Raw genomic sequence first — 25,772 nt, 5'->3', positions numbered from 1 at the left:
CGGCCGAGTTGGTGTACGGCGCGCCCCTGGCTGTCCCGGGAGAGTTCATACCAGCCCCAAGGGGGCGAGGAAGAACCCGCAGCAGTCCTGGGCAGGCTACGCGAAAGGCTTGGCAACCTGGCCCCCGTACCAACTTCACAGCACGGACGGACCCCGACCCATGCACCCAAAGACCTGCAGAAATGTAACTTTGTGTTTGTACGAAGAGGCAGACACCAGGCACCGCTACAGCGGCCATACGAGGTGCCATTCAAGGTGATCAACAACAACGGGTCCACGTGCATCCTGGACATTTGGGGGAGAGACGAGGTTTTCACGGTGGACCGACTCAAACCAGCCCATGTGGATTTGGCACAGCCGGTCAAGGTTCAGGCACCGCGGTGCAGAAGCAGACCTCCCAAACAGAGGCTGATCTAGACTCTGGACATTGGGGGCTGTATCGCTGGTTCTGGGGGGGGGTTATGTGGCGACCCACTTTCTGCGCAGGCGAAACGGCTCACAAATAGCCAGCGCGCGGGGAGAGACTTTGGTAATGCACCTCTGATGTCATTTCCGCCCGGAGAGGGCGGGCACTAGGGATTAAATGCCAGCGCCGCCAAGTTTGAATAAACTAGTCTCCAAACGACTTACCGACTGCGTGTCGTTATTTCAGCGCTGTGTGTAGCACATCGCTACAGACTGTCAATTTCTCTCCATAGATGCTGCCTGTCCTGCTGAGTTTTTCCAGCTTTATTAATCTTTGGCTGTGCAACTGGCACCTCTACTTCTCCAATCCCAGTTCACTCTTCATTCCTCCACAAGCAATGCCATCAAGTGAGACCATAATTGTCCCAATGTGCCCCTGGTGTCTGAATCCCAAGCATTAACTTTCAAGAATCTTTTAAAATAACTATTACTTGACAAAGCAACACACATAAAATGACAGAGGAACTCAGCTGGCCATGCAGCACCTTGGAGAGGTGACGTTTTGGGCCGAGACCCTTCATCAGGACTGGGGAAAAAAAGATGAGAAGTCAGAGGAAGAAGGTGGAGGGAGGGGAGGTAGAAATACAAAGTAGAGGGTGATAGGTGAAACTGGGAGGGAGGAAGTAAAGAGTTGGGAAGTTGATTGGTGAAAGAGATACAGGGCTGGAAAAGGAGCATCAAATGAAGGTGATGGGCAGGTAAGGAGATGAGGTGAGAGAGGGAAATGGGAATGAGGGATGGTGATTTTACCTACCAATATTTTTGCTTACTTTCAGCCACCTGCTCATTTTTTGCTTTTTCCTTGGTCACGAGAAATGATTTGGGCCCTTTATACTCAAGAAACATTGGGAACTGGTTCAATACAGTTCCTTACACACAATCTGCTATTTAATTAAATAATTGCTAAATTGCACCTCAGCTTCATTTACCCCTCATTTATTTCTCTGGATATCCTAATCTATCACGCAGTCTGAAAATTTTCTGACCCAGCAAGCAGAGTTTTTTGGGAGCAAATTCCAAATTTCCAGCATCATTTTCATGAAGAAAAACCCCCACTTCAATAAATGAGCCACATTTAATTATTAGCATTGTTTTCTCCCCGCCAGGGAAAATCAAATCACTTTTGAGATTTCAACAGACCATCTTTCAAAACTCAAGAGGATACAGGCATTTTATGTAATCTGCCTTTATGGCTTAACCCTTAAAAAAGACAGATGATTCTAATGAATGTACACAGGACCTCCTCCAAGTCAAACATCTTACTTGGGATATAATGTAGTAGTCCAGAAAGGATTTGATCCAAACAATAAAATCTAAGCTTGCATTAAGCCACATGCAACTGAGTCACAAACCAGCCATGATCTCAGAGAATGCCAGAACAGACTCAAGGGGCCCAATGAACTAATCCTGCTCCTATGTTTGTCTAAGCATTTAACACAGACTGTTGCCTTATTTTAATCTTTCATTACGTTATGTTTCATTATTTAGGTATTTGCCTTGTTAATCACAAGCTTAATATATATTGGGACGTTCTGTTGTCACTGGGGTGAAAAGTCATTTTCCATCCTCTAGAATTGGAGGGCACTGACACGATGAAATAATTGGGCAAAACGAAATGATCATAGGATACCTTTCACAGCAAGCTTGATAAGATCCAAAATCCACTCTATGGAAGGATGGTGGTTGCAATTGCAATAGTAAATTATGAAAGACAATGTGATTTTGTTGAAAAGAAAGCATTTGTATGGTTGTGGGGAAAGAGAAAGGAGTGAGGCTAATTGAATTGGTCTTTCAAAATAGCTGGCAAAATCACAATGGACCAGATGGTCCCCATAGTATTATATATTTCTATTGTACGAAAACATAGCCAAGTCTGTTGTCCTCTGCGGACATGGTTCCAGCCAAATCACAAAGCAATAAGTTGAGGAACTGTAGCCAACTTTATCCTTATTTACATGTAATAAACAAATACCTCTTCCTCAATGTACTAAGGCATGATCACGCCTTTCCAGCCTCCAAAGTACATTTCCCAACATTAGCATCCTCCTGTGCTTTGTCCTACATTATATCCAATATACTCGTAATTCCACAAACCACATCTCATTACTTCATTACTGTACTCAGGTGCTTGCCAACCACCTTTGCCATTTATCTCTCCGTTCTACCATCATTAACTACAACTCAGCTATCTGCGTCCTACAGTCCTTACCAAATCCCTATCCCAATACATAAATCCTCAAAAATTCTCATTCTCATTATTGAATAGAAGCTTAAAGGGCTGGCTCAGTTACATCTAGTGTTTGCTGCCAAGTAATTTCTTTTTCTCTGCATCTGCAGAACTTCACTGAAGATATCATAAAAGATCAAAATGATTGATTTAAACCATATATGAGTACAGGAGAGCTAAACCATAAGATCAGAATGTATTAAGATATTATGCAAGCAACAACTCCATTGATTCTCTTACTTTACTACTGTATTACATGCATCATTTTAATTTCATGCATAAATACCTGTTAGTTTCTATATTTATTACTTTAATACCCAGCATTGTACCATATAGTACAAAGTGTCCAGTCTCGTCAAAAACAATGTTGGTTAGCCTCATTCCATCAACCTTTTCTAGTTCTCGTTCAACAGCCATGCGTCGTCCAAATTCCATGTCAGGAAGCTGTTGTCTCATCTGCTGCAATTCTGTAAACATCTTAAAAACATCAAATAACAAATCAGTTCACAGATCATTGCGTTCTATTACAATATATTGTAAAGGGAGGTTCTTTCAGAATCTCTACATGGACTTCAGATGTAGCTGCATGTACATCTGACTAACAATCTTCAGGAGAAGAGAGAGAAGTTGCAACAGCCTGTGATGAATATTTTCACTCAGCAGGTGCCACTGAAGGGTAATCTGTAGCTGATAGAGTGGTACTATGCTTCAGCTTGCAGTAATTCAGACAAACGAGTGGCGCATTCTAACTGTTTCACTGCACATACAATTGCACTAAAAATGTTGCCAAGTTAACACTATCCTGGAGCGGTCTCAGAAAGTTTGACAACAGGGAATTTCCATCTTTACTATAGCTTCATCCCTGAATTATAAGCGGCTCCTGTTCTCTGCTTTAATATTCTCCAAGGAGAATACTAAAGCAGTGAACAGGAGCTAAGAATATTTTTTTTTTAAACTACCAAGCAATGCACCTGCTCCATTTATCAGCAGGCTAAATATGAACTCAGCAGTACTTCCATTACAAATTACGAATCAACAGTTATTGGATTAGAGTATTTAGAATAATGCACAGGACCAAAGGTAGTGGATAAAGGAGAGATCATTGGTCTTACAAAAGAATCTAAAGACAGACAGGAGAAAGACAAAAAGGTTTTAGGATGGATCACCGCTAAAGTGAGTACACATCCACAAGGTGAGGATTGGACTAACCTCAAATGTCTGTAGTTCAGCAAGATAGATTGAAACTTGTTGTACTTACCAATAATTTTGTTACAGGGCCAATATAAAATTAATTTTGATAATGCCAACCCCACATCTCAAAGCTTTAAAGTAAATTTATTATCAACATATGTATACAGTATGTTACCATATACTACCTTGAGATTCAAATTCTGACAAGTATTATCAGAAGTTAGAATTTATGAAAGACTATACAGAAACAGACTGACAATGTGCAACTGTGCAAATAAAAAATAATTCTAAGAACATGAGTTGTAAAGAGTCCTTTAAAATGAGTCTGTAGGTCACAGAATCAATTCAGAGTAGTGTTGATTGAAGTTATCCATGCTAGTTCAGGAACCTGTTGGATGTAGGGTAATAACTGTTTCTGAACCTGGTGGCTTTTGTACCTCCTGCCCGATGGCAGTAGTTAGAAGAGGGCACAGCCTGGATGCTGCTTTCCTGTAGCAGCACTCTGTGTAAATGTATTCAATGGTGGGAAGGTTTTGCCTGTGATAGATAGGCTGTATCCACCACTTTCTGTAGACTTCTCCATTCCTAGGCATCGGTGTTTCCATACCAGCCTGTGAAGCAACCAGTTAGGATATTCCCCACCATGTATTTATAGAAGTTTTTCAATGTTTTTGGTGATGTACTGAGTCTATACAAACTTCTATGAAAGAAAAGGCGCTGTTGTGATGACATTTATGTGCTGTTCTCAGGACAGACTCTGATAATGATAATGCCAAGGAATTTAAAGCTACTGACAATCTTCGTTTCCGTTTCCCTAATGAAATTGGCTCATGGGCCTCTGGCTTCTTCCTCCTGCAGCCAATAATCAGATATTTGGTTTAGTTGACGTTGAGTGAGAGGTTGTTGTGGCACTGCTCAATCAGATTTTCAATCTCCCTCCTACACGTTGATTTGTCACCACTTTGCTTCAGCCAACAACAGTAGTATCACAAGCAAAAGTTAAATCTAGTGTTGGAGCAGTAAATCCTGACAATTTGGGGCCAAACCCACAGAAACTACTATGAAAGTCAGTTGAGCGATGCAAGGGAAAGATACTTGCCTTGCAGATAGCTTTGACATTATATTCCTGAACACATGGAATGACTAGAGTAAATAAAAAGGCATCAATAGATTGTGACACTTTTCATCCCCACCATATAGGAATTTGGCCAATAAGGTTACAGAATGTGGATACAGGCAGTCCCTGGGTTACGTACGAGTTCTGTTCCGGAGTCTGTCTTTAAGTCGGATTTGTAAGTCGGAACAAGTACATCCAGTATTATTTAGCATTAGTTAGTCAAACGTTTGTCTTAGTATATAGTATATATTTTACCTTTCTGTGCATATAAAACACTTAAGAAATGTATGTAATCCAATAATTAAACCACTGCATTGATTAGTAATAATTGTAGCTTTCAACGGGGCAGGGCCTTTCACATGCTCCATTATTCTCACTTTATCCGTTATCCTTTATAATTGTTCCGATTGTTGACCAACTATAGCCTAACGATTTTCCAATGACCGATGGCGTTTCACCTCTTTCCAAATGCTTTAATATTTCCACTTTATTTTCAATCGCGATCGCTTCCTGTCAATGGAACAGAAACACTGCGGGTGGCGGGTCCCGAGCTCCGCCGGTTCCCAAGGTCCGCTGGGTCTTATGGACCACCACACTGAATTTCCCTGGTCCTCACTGAGACAAGTTAAATGGGACAAGTGGGGGCTGTGCTGGGTTTGGGTATTTGATCCACCACAATATTCCGCGTGGGAATTTAAACTGGAGCTGCAGTGATTTTTTTTTACGCGGTCGAGTTGTGAGCTTGACATTAACCCGGCATGGGAGCAGTCTGTCACTAGATCAAACTCGGGAACCTCCGTTCTCCAGCCCGGCGCTGATCTCACTGCACCACCAGCCGACTGGAACAGGGGGCGGGGTAGGGTGAATCTTATGAAGAAAAATTTAAGCCAAATACAAAGTTAAACACTCAACACAGTGTCAACGGCAACGACTTAAAATGGCGGATGGCGTCACGATCCGACTTAAAATGGCGGACGGCATTCTCCTTCCTCAGTTTGTAAGTATGAGTCGTCCATAAGTCGGACATTCGTAACTCGGAGACTACCTGTAATGTACTGACAGACACTGTGCTGTCATAACTATGCGTGCTGTCTGCTGTGTGTGACTGTATGCACTATGTTTTGCACCTTGGCTCCAGAGCAATTATGTTTCATTGAAAAGTATACATGTGTATAGTTGAATGGTAATTAAACTTGAACTTGAGAATTGATGATCAAACATTTAGGTGCAAAAAGCAATTAGGAAGCTAATTACAGTCGGCCCTCCTTATCCGTGAATTCCGCATGCGCGAATTCAACCAACCGCGAATCACGAAAACCCGGAAGTGCTCTTCCAGCACTTGTTGTTCGAGTATGTACAGAATTCTTTTTCTTGTCATTATTCCCTAAACAATGCAGTATTAACAATCATTTCACATAGCATTTACATTGTATTAGGTATTATAAGTAATCTAGAGATGATTTAAAGTATACGGGAAGATGTACGTGGGTTATTGTGGATCAGGATCGAAGAAATTCGGAAGTTCTCTTACTCAATAAGTCGGAACAGGTACATCCAGTATTATTTAGCGTCAGTTAGTCAAACGTTTGTCTTAGTATATATTTTACCTTTTTATGCATATAAAACACTTAAGAACGTATGTTTCAGCGCCGAGCTCGGGTACTTCTTCTTGAGTTCGATCCAGTGACAGACCGCTATCGAGTGCGCTCTCCACCGTGCCGGGATGATGTGAGGATCAAAAACCCAAAACCCCAAAACCCAATAATTGAACCACTGCGTTGCTTAGTAATAATTGTAGCTTCCATCGAGGCACAGCCTTTCTCACTTTATCCATTAAAATTGTACCAATCGTTGACTGACTGTAGCCTAACGCTTTTCCAATAACCGATGGCATTTCACCTCTTTCCGATCGCTTTATTATTTCCACTTTATTTTCAATCACGACCGTGATTATTTTTGTGAACAGAAACACTGCGGATTCAGATCTCTGTAATGTCCACCGCACTGAGACAGGTTAAATAAGGTCTGGGGTTCCGCTGGGTCCTAAGAACCACCGCATTGAGACAGGCTGAATAACGGACTTGAGCAACTGCGAATTTTGGTATCTGCGAGGGGTCCTGGAACCAAACCCTTGCGGATAAGGAGGGCCGACTGTAGTTAGCTTTTATCTAAGGTAATTTGAGTAAGAAAACAGATCTTACTCTAATTATATAAGGCTTCGGAGAGAAACAATAATGCCGAGTTTTGCTGTCCTTGACCAATATCAATATATTTTCAGTGAGGATTAATTAGATTTGTTGCTGAGATGATGGATATGCCACACAAACAGGAATTGAGCTGGCTTATATTCACTGGAGTTTAGAAGAATCACCATGATGACTGGTAGGTCAGGCTCGAAGCCAGGTGGCTACTCCTGACCCTATTTTTATTTAATGTTCTTAATGTTAGAATGAAGGCAGCTCACTGACAGATTTTACCTGACCAAGCAGGGAGTGATGGCACCAAGTGGAAAAAACATTACATTGCAATTTTACTGATACACATCAAAATGAAGATGAAACAGAAAAATGGATTGTTTAAAAAAAAAACACTATTCACTTACCGTCAGAGATTCATCAAATACTCTCATGAGCTTTCCAGTCAAAAATCTGAAAATCCGTACTTTACGGTCTGATCCAATAGTAGCCATTTTTTTCCCATCGGAGGAAAATGTGATGCCTATTGGATATGATTTACATTTGGCAAATTCATACAGGTCGGTATCAGTTTTGTATTCCCATTCTATATTCTTGGGAAATTTGTACTCAGTGGGTGGCCCAGTCCAGTATTCCAGCATTCCTGATTTGTCAGTTGAAACAACAACTTTATAGACAGAATTCAGATAGATCTCACTGAGAGAACAACTGTGCAGTTTTTCAAATACATGGAGCGGCTGGTTGGTCCCTCTGGCATCATATATAAAGATCTTTCCTGAGACCTTTTCTGAACATGCAACAGCGGATATAGCATCTCCAGGTGAGTAAATCCAACCACATTTGCCAGGATGGTAGCTGTAAAATGAAATTGAGGCATTAGTTTGAAACGCAAAGAGGTTTCCATTCTATTTATTGATTATAGGGCATTAAAATTTTGGACTCCTATTTTAAAAAAACTTATCGTAAAGCAAAGTAAGAAAGAAAATATACATCTTAGAAATGATCAAAAGAGTAGAAATAATTACAACTGTGACCTACATCAAAAGCAGACTTTCAAAAACAATTTCAAAAGAAAGTTCATCAACTTTCATGCTAACAGAATTGCTTTGATGCACAACACTAACACAAATAATCTTTACTATAAAACACAAAATATACAAGTTAATTCAAAAGCTAACCCATTTAATATTGCTTGAAGCAAAGTATTTTAAATGGCTCATCCTAAATGTCAATACATGGATGAGAACAAACACACTGTTAATTGCCTAGGTTGTGAACAAGAACTGACAGATGCCAATGTTGGGCAAACCAGGAGGATATACAAGCTAAAGGCAATGTACTGTAGATGTTAGAAATCTCAAACAAATCCTGATCAGATCAGACAGGATCAGGGAAAGAGAAAGTGTTTACATTCAGATCAATGATCTTTGCAACTGGAAAAACGTTACCAGCTTTTCAATCAGTAGAGTGGCAGGAAAAAAGGAGGGAAAACAAAAGTAGATGCCTGTGTTGAGGAAGAGAAGCACGATCATGGTGCAAGGCAATAAACATACCAGCAGAGGGACAAAAAACGGATATGGAGGAGAAATTTATCACAAATGCAGTTACTTTCAACAACAGCTGCCCTCCAAAACAAAACTGTGGACACTGTCTGAAACATGTTGAGGCAAGGCAGCTGGAAAGTGCAGAATCTAAAGTTCCAGTGGTGTTCCTTTAACTTTTTGCACAGTTCCAGAGAAGAAGTGAAATCAAGGATAAAAAGCAAGTTCTATTTTTCCTTTTTTCAGCCATCCCTCATGATTGAGGTGACTTACTTCCATTCCAGTTGAGGAGGCCAGTGTGTGGCCTACACACTTCATCACAGAAGGAGCAGGAACTACTTGATGAAAGGGGCAGGTGAGTAGCTTAGGAGGGACCTGAGGGTCTTAGCGCCAGCCCGAAAGTTCCTTCTCCAATTTTAGCAGGTATATGTCAGGGTTTACCAAAAGTCAATGGAGATGTTGTATTTCCCCCTCCCAGCAACCCGCCCCCATCCCACGGAGAGTTTGAGGATGTTCCTGAATTTTTATCAAAGTTTGTGACAGACTGAGAAAAAGCAACCAAACATGTGAAATACTGAACTATATGAAGTGCTTAGCAAATCAGGCACTTTCCAACATTTGCAGATTTCTTGATTTACGGTATATAGTCTGTCCATGTTTTCACCAGGGCAAGATAGGGTGAGGGCAAAACTGTGGGAAATAGATGTAATGCAGTCACAGGTAATCTATTTTTCAGATGCATCTATGTGGAATTAAGAGTACTCAGCCTTCTTTAGCTTTTGTCAGGGCAGGGTAATGAAAAGGAACCTTGGACTTTGAGCCAGAACAAAATAGTGAGATAAATGTAGGAAGAGAGACAAATAATGAGAGGTAAAAAGAGAGATTTAGAAGCAAGATTTGTAAAATTTAAACTGTTTCATGCTATGTTCACCAACCTTTGAATGAAGGCAGGCATGGCCACAATAACGGGCCATGCATAACATGGTGATAATCGGTAATGCCTAACGGCAACAAGATAGAGTGTTCTGAAGTTCTTTTGAGTTCTTAGCAACCACCCTAACCAATCTCATGAAGCAATAATTTAACTTCAGTCCTCTTTTGTAAAGTTTGACTGATGGCTATAATAAATACTTTTTTTTCTGTATCTAAGTTTCAACAAATGATTTAATGGAGCACATACTATGTTAAACTCATGGAACTTTCAAATTGAAGGACAGTATTAATACTAAATGCCACTGTAAATATCCAACAGGAAAATAAAAATAATTTATGACATGAAGGAAACCACCTGGCTCATTGCATGTGTGTCAAATATGTGTTGTGTTTTTTGTATTCTTACCCTAATTTTAGCATGTTAATCATATCAAAGTTGACCACATCAAAAATCTTCATTGCTTGGTCATCACCAGCAGAACAGAATAGAGCTCCTTCTGCACTAACTCCAACAGATTCAATAACTCCTGCATTAAAAAAAAACAAAATAAACTACCAGTATTAATTGAGACATCATCTCCCAAATCTGACCATCTTTCATGTACAGGTAACCACAAGGGTTTCCATTCCTGGGGACTCTTCATAAACCAAACAGCTTGCAAGTCAGAAATGTGGCCATGAACAGAGTTCCCACGTTACAGAAAATGGCTACAGCCCTGCAGCAGCTGACAAACACATCCACTGATCTTCCAATCACTCGATCATACGTTCAGGCTGTATACAAGTCGGGTATTTATAAGCTGGGAAGCGCCTGTATTGCAACTGATTATTTGACCAAAATATACACACAAACAAATGAACTAGAAGCAGGTCACTTGATCCTTTGAGTCTGCTTAGCCATTAAAAGTGTCTGTTCTAGTTGTAAACTCAAATCCTTATACTCCCCCTCCTTCTATAACTTCCACTTCCTTGTTTATCAAGAATCTATTTGCTTCTGCTTTTAAAAATGCAAAGACCCTACTTACGCTGTCAAAAGAGGAACATAGTTCAAAAAAAATTCACAGACTCTGAAAAGATTTGACTTCTGTCTTAAATGGAGGCCACTATTTTTATTTCAGTAACACACCCAGTTCTAAGTTTTTCCATATGATGAATCAGATTTATTATCACTGATATAGGTCTTGAAATTTGTTATTTTGGATCAAACTTTATTCTTTAGATTACTGTTTAGCTCCATCAGGTAACAAGAACATGAGGCACATCACCAGGAATAGACCTGGTTTGCTTCCCTCATCAACAAGCAGTGATACAACTTCTCTCAAGCCCACTCTTTTGTCTTCTTCCATATTCAATTCCCCTACTGATTGAAAATCTATCTCACCTTCAATATATTCAAAGAAGCAGCCTACACAACTTTCCAGAGAAAGGAATTGCAAAGTCTCACAGTACTCAGGTAACAAATTCTTCACCTGTCTTAAATGGGTACATCCTTGTTTGGAGACTTCTGATCTTGGATTTTCCCCACACAGTTACTTATCATCTCAGAATCCATCTGTCAAGCCTCCCCCTCTGGTATCTTGTAGGTTTCAATAGAATTTTTCCCCATCATTATAAACTCCAATGAATGTAGAATCAATGTTCATTTTTCCCTCATAGCCAAATTCTTTCATATCCAGGATCAGCCTAGTGAATCTTCTCCAGTTGTCTCAAATGATAACAAATTTTTTCTTAAAAATCTATTCACAGTGGTTGGATGTGGCCTAGTGCCTTGCATAGCTGTTGCATGATTTCCCTACCTTCAGTTTCCAACTCCCCCCCCCCCCACCCTTAAAATAGCTTTCTTATATCCTTCTTAATTGCTGCATCTGAATGCTTACTTTGGGTGCTTCCTGTACAAGGAGCAAATCTCCTATGGCTGCAGCTTTTTGTACTCTAAATAATAACCTATTTTCTCACTTTTCCTTCAAAAATGAACAAATTGATATCTTTCCACGTGGCACTCCATTTACCAACTTTTTGCCTACTCGCTAATAACGTCTCTTTGCAAATTGCTGTACTTCACAGCTTACCTTCCCATCCACTTGTACACTAGCCACAAATATTGCTCCTGTACGTTCAGTTCCTTTCTCTGGCTCATTAATATATACTATAAATAGCTGTGTACTGGTACTAGCAAAAATCCTTTCGGCATCCCGTTAGTTCCTGGTCTTCAACTAAAAATGATCCCCTCATCACTACTAGCTGCTTCCTGCAACTTACGACAATCCTTTATCTTATCCCAACACCCAAGTTCTTATCTTGCAAAATAATTTTTTGTGAAACCAAGTATATTACATTTACTGGCTACATTTTATCTACACTTGCTGATACTTCTTCAAGGAACTCAAACAAATTCATGAAGCCATGATATAGGTCTTTGATTAGATTATAATACCAAAACATTAGGAAGGTGCTTCTCTAATGACCATTTCTAATATTTTACCAATAACAGACCATAAACCAGTGGTTACATATTTTTGACCAAGGATGTCACACGGAGAATTTCTCCATCCTCTGGGAATTTCTCAGACCTCAGAATCTGAAAAATTTTGATTTTCTGAAAACAGCAAAACAAAATGTTTACCAAATAGCATCCAAAAATCACTGAAGCACCACTACAATTAAATCTTTAACCAAATCCTGAATTTTTAAAATAGAACTATTCAGCAATATATATATATATATATATATATAGCTAAAGATAAATGACAAAGAAAAAACTGAAAGTAGCTAAATCATATATTTATGCATTATCCTACAAAGTTCCAAATAAAGAATTCTCCATCAGTTTAAATGCAGCAAATTACTCAGTAAAAAAAAATCATCAATGGAAGTTAAGACACTACTCTTCCTTCACAACAAAATCACCATCCAGAAAGCAATCAAGATACTTGCTTCATTTCTGTAGATTGTGATCTAGTCTTTTCAGTAGCAATTTAAACCTTCTAAATCTTAATCCTGGCAAAATAGCAGTCCTTGTCCTGGGAAATATAACATTAAAAGATTTCATAAATTATTTTATTTGAAAATGTATAACCATTATGTTAGCATTATTTCTACGAGAAGAACTTGTTGGTAAAAACAATTTCAGTTATGACAGCCTCTGTCAACATTTGTGTCATGAGACTCTTATTATATCAAAGGTCTTTTAATCTTATGGTCAAATGCATATGTTATACCAGCAACCTCTCACCTCAAAATCCAGGACAGCAGGAGCATACCACAAGAATTACTTACAATATGCACTGCACACCTGAAACTTAAAGCATGATAAAGCCTTCATTTTGGATAGTGTATTGATTGTTTTGTACCTGCACGTTATCACAGCATCACTGAAGTCTCAGCACTAAAATGCCAATTATATAGTGTCTTCTTCCCCATTCAGTTCTCTGCATTTAAAGAATGACTCTAGACAAATTTTCTACAACGCTGATTTTAAACTATAAAATGTACAAAACTTAGAATACCAAAACATTTTACCTAAATGGCTCCGAAAATGCTTCACAAACTCTATCCCTTCATCATCCTTCTTCTTCCAGAATTTGATATGTCCATCCTGACTAGCAGTTATGAGGAAGTCTGTCCTGTACATTTACAGAGTAGGATTAGTTTGTCAGCAGCAACACAGCTTTGTCACAAAAGGAGAAAAAATTCAGCGATTCGACTTGAAAGCCACAAATTTAACAGTAAGAGCCATATTCTTTTTGACACAATAATAATTTCAATTACATAACTGTGAATAAGGCTCTACATTCTTGTCCGAGAATGAAATACCACAGTACAATATAAAAACAAAAAATTCAGACATCTTTGCAGACATACAAAAGTAAACATTTCACTTCAACAACCTTTCATCAGAACAACAAATCTCTGATGCCTATGGTCAGAACTTTAGAACTGGAGCAAATTAAATTTGTCATAGTAATCACTTAACTCCATTTCAGCACATTTAAGTAACAACCTGTGATTATGAATCAACAGTGAAGACTTTCTTAGGTTACCCCCTCAGGGTACAGAATGAGCCCAGGTTAAGCACACATAGGCGAGGAATTCCCACGTTTTAGCTGAAAGTTTGTAACTGAAATTCCACTCCATCTAAATTTAGATTATCAGCAGAAATACTACCCACTGCCAACACCTTGATATTTATTCTATTGGCACTTGAGCCCTTTTACTCCATGTCAATAGTGAAGCTAGCCTGGTTAGTTTGCTGTGGAGTCATGGACACACACAGGATAAAGTGACAGCAAAAGTCATAGAGGATTTGACAGACTTGGGAGACAATACAGAAAGGAAATACAATTTCCAAAAGGATCATTGGAAAAAAGAAAAGGCCCAGAGTCAGTAAGATATCAGAGGGAGATGCCAAGTAGCCTGCTTTTAAGACATCCTGGGAAATTAGTTTATCACAATCTGTGACACAAGTCGCATTTCTTCCATTTTCTTGCATTGCCTCCACACTGAGGCCGAAGCAGAAATACTCCTTAGCCTCATCCATATATTTTCCAAAGTTAAGGCAAATGCATTGATAACTAGAATGTACCTTAGACTGAGCCACAGGGTCATGAGCTATCCAGACTGTTATTCTTGATGGCAAAACCCGTCCACTGAAGCCAGATTTCCTCCTCTCATATGCCCTTCCACAGGAACTGTATCCATCACCATGAACTGGTCATCTCCTGTCTGTTGTGCCTCACTTAGAGTGACAGTATCAATATCAAACCTCCTGAGGTTATGAAGTGCAATTGCGGAGCAACATTCAGGTCTGACCAGTCTGGGATCATCCATGAGAATCCTCATGTTCCTCCTAAACTTCAACATTAAGGACAACATATTTTAACATATACAAAAGGCTGGGGGAACTCGGGTTAGGCAACATTTATGGGAAGGAATAAAGAGTCAACGTTTCAGGCAGAGACCCTTCATCAAAACAGGAAACGTGTGAAGAAGGGTGGTGAGGGGTGGGGAAATGAAGTGAGAGGCTGAGTGGTGATAGGTGAAAAAAGGCCAAGGGCCGAAGAAGAAGAATCTGATAGGAAAGGAGAGGAGAGGAGAGTGAACCATGGGAGAAAGGGAAGGAGGAGGGGTACCAGAGGGTGGTGATAGACAGGAAAGGAGAAGAGAGGGGGTAAAAGGGGAGACAGAAAGGGGAATGGAAAAAGAGGGGGGAGGAGAGAGAGAAATTGATGTTCATTCCATCAGACTGGAGGCTACTCAGGTAGAGTATTAGGTGTTGCTTCTCCAGCCTGAGAATGATCTCATTGTGGCAGCAGAGGAGGGCATGGACAGACATGTCTGAATGGGAAGGGCAGTAGAATTAAAATGGTTGGCTACTGAGAAATCCTGCTTGTTGCAGGCGGACTGAAGGTGCTCAACAAAGTGGTCCCCTAATCTATGTCTCACCAACGTAGAGGAAGCCATACTGGGAGCACCGGATACAGTTGATGACCCTGACAGTCTTGTAGGTGAAGTGTGACCTCACCCGAAAGGACTGTTTCATAACAGAGAACAGCTGCTGCACCCCGGTTACTACACGGACCTCACAAAGCATAGGTCTGGTCCAGTGACAAGCAGGTCCAAGATGCTAGGTGTCACAAATAGCAGCACATAGATTGGGGGAATGGGCAAAGAAGTGGCAAATGAATTACAATGTTGGAAAGTGTACGATTATGCACTTTGGTAGAAGAAGTAAATGGGCAGACTATTATTTAAATGGGGAGAGAATTCAAAGTTCTGAGATGCAACAGGACTTGGGAGTCCTCGTGCAGGATACCCTTAAGGTTAACCTCCAGGTTGAGTCGGTGGTGAAGAAGGCGAATGCAATGTTGGCATTCATTTCTAGAGGAATAGAGTATAGGAGCAGGGATGTGATGTTGAGGCTCTATAAGGCACTGGTAAGACCTCACTTGGAATACTGTGTGCAGTTTTGGGCTCCTTATTTAAGAAAGGATGTGCTGACATTGGAGAGGGGTCAGAGAAGATTCACTAGAATGATACCGGGAATGAGAGGATTAACATATGAGGAATGTTTGACTGCTCTTGGACTGTACTCCTTGGAGTTTAGAAGAATGAGGGGGGACCTCATAGAAACATTTTGAATGTTGAAAGGCATGGACAAAGTGGATGTGGCAAAGTTGTTTCCCATGGTAGGGGAGTCTAGTACGAGAGGACATGACTTGAGGATTGCAGGGCGCCCATTCAGAACAGAGATGCAAAAAAAATTTTTTAGCCAGAGGGTGGTGAATCTATAGAATTTGTTGCCACGGGTGGCAGTGGAGGCCAAGTCATTGGGTGTATTTAAGGCAGATTGATAGGTATCTGAGCAGTCAGGACATCAAAGGTTATGGTGAGAAGGCGGGGGAATGGGACTAAAGGGGAGATTGGATCAGCTCATGATGAAATGGCGGAGCAGACTTGAAGGGGCGAATGGCTGACTTCTGTCCCTTTGTCTTATGGTCTTGTACGCACAAAGATAGATCTGGACACGGATGAATGCAAGTGTGTGTACACAGGCACATGCACACGTATATAACAGAGTATCATCACTGCACAACCCATCAATCCCTCTCATTGTTAATCCTTTCCATAATCAAATCTTTTCTTATTCAGTGTTCCCCGATCACTAGCCCCTCCCACTGTCCTTAGGTACCCTAAAATTCCAGCTTCTGCACCCCCACTCCTTATTTTCTGTACTAGGCTATTCTTCCCTTCCTTCCTCTATGCACCAGACATCCGTCCCTCTCTTTTCCACCTGTTCTTCATACCTCCACCAGCACCTTTCCTTTCCTCCACCTTACACTTCCAATTGCTCTCCTGCCTAGAGACAACTTTACGTGCCTTCAGTGAGATGCAGTTCCTTAGAAGTGGGCCGGGCAGGCTCTGGTCACCCAGATGCTGCTGTGGGCAGTGAGGCAGTCAGAGAGATTGGCTTGGGGTAGCAGTCCTCACTCAGCTCCCAATCCTTTCATTGCTCCTACTTAGATAAAAGCAACCCATGTAATTTTATGTTTTTTTTTAAAATATAATCTTTAGGACCAGACATTCTACATTTCCCCAAATGCTGATCTGGAGTCAGCTGTTATAGGTATGGGAAAAGAGAGCCTATAAAGAATGGGCTTTTCACCAAATAATCAGCTTTTATCAAATCCTTGTAAAGTGAGTAGCAGTACAGAAAACATTGACGGAGGGACTTGAGAAATAGAATAAAATAGCAGAGGATACAAAGCATCGAAGGGAAAAAGACATACGGGCTGAGGCTCAGTTTGAAATTAAGCTTATAGAGGCCATTGTGGGCATGCTTGGTTGGGCCAGAAAGTGTGATAGACATTTGCCAGCTGTTCCAAGCACATCTGTGGGTGTGTTGGCTATTAGTGCAAATGACACATTTCACTGTATGTTTCAATGTACACGTATAAGTAAATCTGAATCTGAATGCTTGAGAAAGAGAGAAAGAGCTGTGGTTTTCAAATGCCTGTAAGATGTACCTTTAAGACAATCCGTAAAAACAGCTTTAAAGGCTTGGAGAACTTAAAGTGAGAGAAGACTGTGAAGGAATTTCAGTTAAATATTTTAAATGGAATGCATCAGAGGAATGAAAGTCAGGAAAGGTGGTTGATTAGGGCAAATGTATGGAGACACAACAATGTGAATTGCTGCTTACAAGAGGCCATTATGAATTACATCAATGACTGAGCAGCAAGAGAGAAGGTAAGCTGAGGAACAGCCCCGCACGTAACTCAATGAATTTCAGTCCCCCACCAAGAGTATGAGAGTACATAGGACTATTAAGGTGAAGAACCGGAAGGTGCAGAGGGAGGCATGAAGGACAGATGGAAAATTGGAGGGGTGCACAGTACATGGAAGGAAGGAGGGAAAAGCAGCCAAGCACGAAGAATATTGATTTCAAATCAATAGCATGGAACTTCAGAAGAGAAATATGAAAAGAAATCACAAGTTTGAATGACTACAGGGACTGATCATTACTATCTTAAATTTCCACTTGGGAACAAGCTCTCTGAACCTCCATATCTGTGCTGGGAATCAAACACTTATCTATACTAATCCCATTTTCCAGTATCTGCTCTATAGCTTTCCCAGTCATGCGTTTCCAACCCTCATCTAATAGAAGCCTTAACATTTACCACATTTCTATATTGTGCAAAATAGCTTATACTCTCAGTAGTCACTTTATTAGGCACACCTGCTCATTAATACAAACGCCCAATCAGCTACTCAGTGCATAAAACCATGCAGACTTGGTCAGTTGTTGTCCAGACCAAACATCAAAATGGGGAAGAAATGTGATCCAAGTGAATTTGACCATGGAATAATCGCTGGTGCCAGACAGGGTGGCTTGAGTATCTCTGAAACTACTGATCTCCTGGGATGTACCGAGCATAGTACGAGAAAAAAGAAACATCCAGTGAGCAGCAGTTCTGTGAGCACAAATGTCTTGTTAATGAGAGAGGTCAGAAGAACGACCAGACTGGTTCAAATTGACAGGAAAATGACAGTAATGTTACAACCATGGTGTGCAGAAGAGCATCTCTGAACTTCCAACACATTGAACCTTGAAGTGGAAGGGCTACAGCAGCAGAACACCATGAACAATTACCCTGCAGCCATTACATTAGGCACAGGAGGCATGTAATAAAGTGGCCACTGAGTGTAGTTCTACACCAGGAAAACTTCCATATATAGCAATAAACATCAAAACACTTCAAGTTTTATATCAAATTAAGTTTTAGTTTTCTACTTGAAATAAAACAAGTGAAAGCAGGTCTTACCGGGTGCACACTATGTGTGTTATAACATCTCTGTGCATATAGCTACGTTCATACATTGAAGCACTGGGCAAGTTATCCAAATACACATGCTCGAAATCAAGAACTGAGAAGAGAAAGACAAATGATATGCATTTTTAACCTTAACAGATATACTAAATAATTCATAACAAATATTCTCAAGTGGGTGGCAAGTTGAAAACTTAGAAACTGAATATTTTTATTAATTCTCCACAAAACTCAAAAGTAATCCTGTTCAAACAGAAAGGACACACTCTCGCTTTAGCATTCCCATGTTCAACAACTGGAGGTACAACACATTTATGATGAAATTAAACTCAGTTTAAGGTCTGAGTTTCAAATATATAAATAAAATGCACAATAATATCCCTGGGTCTCGGCCCGAAACGTCCACAGCGCTTCTCCCTATAGATGCTGCCTGGCCTGCTGTGTTCCACCAGCATTTTGTGTGTGTTATTGTTCCTTTTAATGTACTTTTTAAATTTTCTCTACCTACGAATATTTTAGTACAATTCCATTTTATGTCTCCCAGGAACTAAGTCATCAAGACTTGGTCAATACAGTTAACTACTAGTTCTCAAAAAAAACTTTTTGACAAGTTTTCAGTTACTTCTCAAAATCTTTTATGGCCTAAAATACAAATGTAAAAAATCCTAATATCTGGCTGCTATTGCTTCAATTAAATAAGCTAGGAATGGGCATATCCTGCAAAGATCACACCAAGAGCACAACATGCAATGCTGAAGGAGGTGAAAAAGAACCCAAGGATAACAGCAAAAGACCTGCAGAGATCACTAGAACTTGCTAAAAGTATCTGTTCAAAAGAAGAACACTGAACAAGAATGGTGCTCATGGATGAACACCACAGAGGAAGCCATTGCTCTCCAAAAATAAAAAAATCTGCTGCACAGAAAAATCGATGAATTGAAACAGATTTGTGAGGAATGGTCTAAAATTCCCCCTCGCCATCGTACAACTCTGATCAGCATCTACAGGGAACATTTGGTGGAAGTTGTTGCTACTAAAAGAGGTTCTCCCCATTATTAAATACAAGAGTTCACAAACTTTTTCGAGCCTGGACTGTGAATAATTAAACAATGCGCTCAATAAAGACATGTAAAGTACAACTGCTTGTGTGTTATTAGTTTAGGGAGATTATGTTTGCCTATTATTGCGACTTAGATGAAGATCAGACCACATTTCATGAGTAATTAATGCAGAAAATCAGGCAACTACAAAGGGTTTATAAACTTTTTCTTGCAACTCTATGTTCATTCTTCATTATAACAAACTTTCTCAGCATCTTCCTCATCCCTTACCATTTTTCATCACAATCTTTTTCCCTTATACTTGACTCGCATGCATATATTGTGCATCCATCTAAATAATTTAATTTCTTTAGCCCTCTTTACATGCAGTGATATAAACATCTAAGGTTTTGTGCAGTGACAGCATCAGATTCCAATACTTCACAGTCCAGTTACACTCAGATTGTTTGCTTATCCAATACCCCACCAGTCTGAGCTCTGCTACAGAAAGAGATTTCTGGGTAAAATAATCTAAGTTATCTTTGAAGAAATAACTACTCATTCTTGTGAATCTCTGGATCATAACTGCACAAAATGGAAAACCACCTGGGATGATTTTGGGAATGACAACAATATGCTTGGAAGCATACAGACACCTGGATGGAAGACTTTCAAATGAGGGGTCATAGTTACAAGGGGCCTGTATTTTAAAATAGAGTGTGATGAATCTCATATCCCTGCTAACTCTTTTTATCGATGCACCATAGAAAGAATTCTGGCTTGAAATGGCAACTGCCCTGTTGACAACAAGAAACTGCGGGGAGCACATCACAGTAACAGGCCTTCTCCCCCATGGATTCTGTCTATACTACTCACTGCCTTAGTAAAGCACCAAACATAATCAAAGACCCCACCCACCCCAGACATATTCTCTTTTGTTCATGGACAGAAGTTAAAAAAAAGCCTGAACGCACATACCACCAGTCTCAAAGATAGCATCCACCCCACTGTTAAATGTTCCCTAATATAAGATAGAACCATTGTCCTCACAATCTACCTTGCACCATACTGTCCACCCGCCCTACAAGTTCTCTGTAGGTGTTACTCTAATGCACTGCGTAATTAACTGGTCAGTGTAAACAGATTTTTAAGACCAGCTTTTCACTGTATCTCAGTACATGTGGCAATAACAAACAAAACTTTTTAAGAGGAACTCAGCAGGTAGGCAGCATTTATGAGAGACAAATCATAAACACAAGAGATTCTAAAGATGCTGGAAATCTGGGGTAATACACATAAAATGCTGGAAGAACTCAGGTCAGGCAGCATTTGTGGAGAGGAATAAAGAACCAACATTTCACACCTTTCATCAGACTGAAAAGGGAGAAGAAGCTAGAATAATAAAGTGGGGGTAGAAGGCAGAGTACATGTTGAAAGGTGATAGGTGAAACCAGGTAAGGGGGAAGCTGGGTGGGGAAGAGGGAATGAAGTGAGGAGGGAGGTGATGTGGAAAAGGTAAAGGGGTGAAGGAATCTGATTAGAGAGGAGAGTGGCCATGAAAGAAAAGGAAGGAGGACAGGGACCAGAAGGAGGTAATAGGCAGCCAAGAAGAGGAAGGGCAAGAGAGGGGCTGGAATAGGGAATGGAAAAAAGGGGGGGGGGGGCGGGGGAGGAGGGGAGAAATTACCCGAAGTTAGAGAAATCCACGCTCATACAGTCAGGTTGGAGGATACCCAGGCGGAATATGATGTGTTGCTCCTCCAACCTGAGAGTGGCTTCATCCTGGCAGTAGAGGAGGCCATGGACTGGCACATTGGAATGTGAAAGGGCAGTAAAATTAAAATGGTTGACCACCAGGAAATCCTCTCCAATGCAGATGGAGTGAAGGTGCTTGACAAAGTGGTCTCCCAATCTACGTCGTGTCTAATGTCGAGGAGGTTGCATTGGGAGCACAGGATACACTAACTGACCTCAACAGACTAGCAAGTGAAGTATTTTTTTTCATCTGGAAGACACTCCCTATTCCCATATGTTGGTCTATGGCTTCCTCTACTGCCAGAATGAGGCCACTCTCAGTTGGAGGATTAATACTTCACATTCTGTCTGGATAGCCTCCAACCCACTGGTATGAACATCAATTCCCTCCACTTCCAGTAATTTCTCCCCCAACCCCTTTCTCTCATTTTGCATTCCCCATTCTGACTCCCTCTTACCCATTCTCGTCTCCTCTCCTGCCTATCACCTGCCTCTGATGCCCTTCCTCCTTCCCATGGTCCACTTTCCTCTTCTCTCCGAGTCCTTCTTCTTCAGCTCTTTACCTTTTCCACCTAACTCCCAGCTTCTCCCTTCATCCCCCCCCCACCTACCTTCCCCCTCACCTGGTTTCACTGTCACCTTCCAGTTTGTACTCCTTCCCCTCCCACCACCTTCTTACTCTAGCTTTTTACTTCTTCCTTTCCAGCCCTGATGAAGGGTCTCGGCTCAAAACATTGACTCTTTATTCCTCTGCAGAGATGCTGCCTGACCTGCTGACTTCCTTCAGCATTTTGTGTGTGTTATCTATGCAGGAAAGTTGAAATTTCGGCTGAGATCTTTCATAAACCCATTCCAATTCTCTACCATGGAGAGCCGTGGAGACTGGATCAAGGAACGTACTCATGGGGAAGGTAGACACCTTTTTGAAATATCAAGAATTGAGGTGTACGGGGAAACTGGCACAGAAGGGGAGTTGAGACCCGCAAAGATCAGCCATGGTCATATTGAATAACTAGGCAGGTTCGATGGCCAGGAGTCTGACAAAAGAAGCATAAGTCCCACAAATGAGCCACCCACCACACTTATCAAGCACCTCTTGACCCAACTTTGAGCAAGTCAGTCACTTTGGAATCCACAAAATTACACTGGAAGCAAGTTGTCTCCGATCCCGAGGAACTGTCCAAGTAGAAGAAATGAGTTCATATCTTCTGTACTCTCCTTCACTATTGAACTGGCGGCAAACAGAGCCTACCAGTTAATCAAAAATTTATCCCCGGCCACAGAAGGGCGTGGATCTTGTGTAGACAGTGGGGATCCGTTTAAACGAGTATCATGTCAATCACAGACATCTTAAGCCCAAGAGTCTGTTCCACCTCCCACCCTTGCACGTTCTACTCTCTGGGCTAGGTGCATCTGATGGACTGAACAGTTCATCCCCAGTACCCTTCAACAAAATCAAGTCCTCAACTATTATTAAACCGGGTTTGATCATCTATCACAAATGTTTCGACCAACTCTTCTCCTTCTGCAGTCCCGCGCATTTTCCTAAGGCAACATACAGTCACAGTCGATGATCGAAGGCGAGTCGTGCAGCACTTTACCTTTCCTTTTCTTGACGCGGAGCGCCTGTGTGGGGAGCGGGCCCACCCATTCCTCGTCTGCCGACTCCGGCCCACTCCCCTCGCCGGACGACCCTCGCCTCTTCGTGGGCGCCTCCATGTTGCGGCAACGCTGTAACCTCTCACCTTTCGCATGATTGGTTCCTGAAAGAAGGGTGAACGTCAGAATAAGGCGACAATGGGCGTGGGGTGAGCCGGCTAGTTAGTGCTGTGATTAACACTCCCCAGCTCGGAATACTGGAGGTGCGAGTTCGATCCCGACTCCGCGGGTAGACTGTGTGGTATTTGTGTGTTTGGGTTGGCTAACGTGGAGTGTTTGTAAAAGCGGGGAAAGAAAAACGAAAAAAAAATTGTACTGCTTTTTAAACACTACATTAGAAAATTTGGAAAAGGTGTGGTAAAGCAGTGGTATGGTTTTGGTGGTGCAATGAGAGTCATGACCTAGTGGCTATTGTCCTAGAAGCAGGACAATAAATAAACTGGACGAATGTGTAGCAACGCATAAAATGCCGTAGGAACTGAGCGGGTCAAGCAGCATAGAAAGGAATAGACAGTTCACGTTTTGAATTAAAATCCTTTATCTGGACTGAAAGGTGGTGGGGCGGGGGCGGATACCGTATAAGAAGGTGGCTGGAAGGGGATGGGGCAAGAGGTCACAGGTGAATCCATAGGGTTGATGAGGAGATGGGGAAGGGAGTGTGGGTGCGGTTTTTAAAGCTGGGAGATGATGGGTTGAAGTGACAAAGTGCTGAAGATGATGGAATCTGATAAAGGAAGGTGGAGCGTGGAATAAAAGGGAGGTGAGAAGGGAAAGCAGAGGGAGAGGTGTGTGGGTTTCTGAAAATGGATGCCACCTCATATGCATTGTATCTTGAGGACAGATGTGGAGAAGAACGGAGAAAAAAGAATACTGTTCTTGCAAGTGACAGGATGGGAAGACGTGTAGTCAAGGCAGCTTTGCAAGTCAGTAGATTTTTAATAGATACTGGTTAATAGTCTATTCCCTGAGATGGAGATAAAGAAATTATAAAAGGGAGAGGGATGGAAGTGATGCATGGATGTGGCTGGAGAAAATGTGCAAGAAAGAGGGATTAAATTCCGGGGAGATTTGAAGGGTTTTAGGGAAATTAGGATTGGTTCAAGTACAATACTGTATTTTGCAGGTAGGGCTGGGGCTGATGTACTGGGGGTAGGGTATGTTTATTAAAGTTATTCTAAATAATATCCTATGCAAGGAAATGGAAAGAGGAAAGCTTTGTGAGAACCAAAGTGATGGTCCTTCCATGGAGCTAGAAATGAGGTCTTGAATGAAAAGCTTATCTGTATTCACAAAGGTGAAAGAAGTTGTAGTTAAACAATTCAGGGAAGAGGACAGTGAAATTTAAACATTTTTATCATTAAAAACATTAAATATCTTACTGGGATTAAAAGGAGATAAATGCCCAAAATGAATCCCAAGCTGTCGTGAGTGAATAATCAACGATAGGCTGTAGTGGATTTAAACAGGAAATGTTGAAAATACCTATCAAGTCATTGTTGGAAAGAGAAATGGTTAACGTTTCAGAACCAGACTCTTCATCAGAACTAGGAAAGAGAGAAATCAAATTAGTTTTCATTACGAGAGAAGGAATGGGTAGAACAAAGGATATCTCTGTTAAAATGGGATCAAAGTTAATCCATAAGTGCAATGAAATACTTGCAGCAGCATCAAGGGTATATAGCATCATCTAAGTGGCATTTACAAGAAAATCTATACACAATCCTTATAAGAAAGAACACAATTAGCACAAAAAATGAAGAATTTTAGTTTGTGTCAAATGACTTAAGCATCTTTATCTAGGTAATGCATTACAAGCAATTAAGCTAATGATTTGTCCAACAGGCCACACTATACCAGCAGGGGAAAAAAGTTAAAAGATGAATGTAAATGATAGGCTGAAATGGCTGTTTCTTATGCACACAGAAAGCTTGCAATACATAAAGCTGGAGAACGTAATAATCCATATGACTTTGTTACTTGTAGATCTTGTATTAATCAATTTCATTTTTTTCAAAATGGTAACAAAATATATTCATGAGGGCACCGAGTAGGGTATTTTTTATGATTGGAAGACTGGCCAGTGGTGTACCACAGGGATCTCTGCTAAAACCCCTTATTGTCTATGTGGCCTTGAATGTAGTAAGAGATTAGATTAATAAATTCCCAGATAAGTAAATTCATGATGTTGTTCATAGTGATAAGGATAGTCTATGGGTGGAGCAGAGGATGTTTGAATTTATTCCTGATAAGAGAAATATGTTGCATTTTCAGAGAACTAATGAGGGGCGAACATACAGAGTGAATGATAGGACTCAAGGGGTTATTGAAGAACAAAGGGACCTAGGTGTACAAGTCTAAGGATTCCTGAAGGTGGCAGTACAGGTTCATAATGTGGTGAATAAGGCATACAGGATATTTACTTTCATTAGCTGGAGCGTCGAATATAAGAGAAGGGAATTTGTAGTACATCTTTATAAACCATTGGTTAGAACTCAGCTGTAATATGGTAAGCATCACATAGAAAGGACTGAGAGGATACAGAGGAAATTTAGTAAGGTGTTTCTTGCGAAGGAAGTTTAAGTTAGGTAGAGTCTGGATAGGCTGGACTTGTTTTTCTTGGAGCAGAAAAGGCTGATCAGGGACCTGATAGAAGGATAAAAATTATGAGGGGCATGTAAGGAGTAGAAAGTAAGTTCCTCCCCTTCCCAGACGTATCTAACACTAGAGAACATAGGCTCGGATAGAGTGTATCTGTAATGTAGCTTTTTTCCACTCGGAGTTGTTAAAACCTGGAAGCACTGCCTGAAGGGTTGATGCA

The 25,772-nt window shown here is 40.9% G+C and overlaps 1 protein-coding gene across 2 annotated transcripts in view; it reads right to left on the bottom strand.

Annotated features, from left to right (window-relative positions):
- The window catches only part of ppwd1 (peptidylprolyl isomerase domain and WD repeat containing 1), a 31,764-nt gene extending 8,734 nt beyond the window's left edge, over positions 1-23,030 (bottom strand). The window contains exons 1-6 of one of the 2 annotated variants that reach the window (XM_073064527.1): positions 22,897-23,030; positions 18,495-18,597; positions 13,189-13,292; positions 10,076-10,196; positions 7,603-8,050; positions 2,979-3,169 (exon numbers count right to left, since the gene is read on the bottom strand). In XM_073064527.1, coding sequence (XP_072920628.1) covers positions 2,979-3,169; positions 7,603-8,050; positions 10,076-10,196; positions 13,189-13,292; positions 18,495-18,597; positions 22,897-23,014 — 1,085 coding nt within the window. In that variant the 5' untranslated portion in view covers positions 23,015-23,030. Of the gene's footprint in view, positions 1-2,978; positions 3,170-7,602; positions 8,051-10,075; positions 10,197-13,188; positions 13,293-14,251; positions 14,516-18,494; positions 18,598-22,896 lie in introns of those variants that run through there. The other variant, XM_073064528.1, reaches the window with a different exon arrangement.
- Positions 23,031-25,772: the final 2,742 nt, after the last annotated feature.

Source organism: Hemitrygon akajei, chromosome 13, assembly GCF_048418815.1.
Source record: "Hemitrygon akajei chromosome 13, sHemAka1.3, whole genome shotgun sequence".
NCBI classification, from domain to species: domain Eukaryota; kingdom Metazoa; phylum Chordata; class Chondrichthyes; order Myliobatiformes; family Dasyatidae; genus Hemitrygon; species Hemitrygon akajei.
This window is presented reverse-complemented; position numbering and strand designations above follow the sequence as displayed.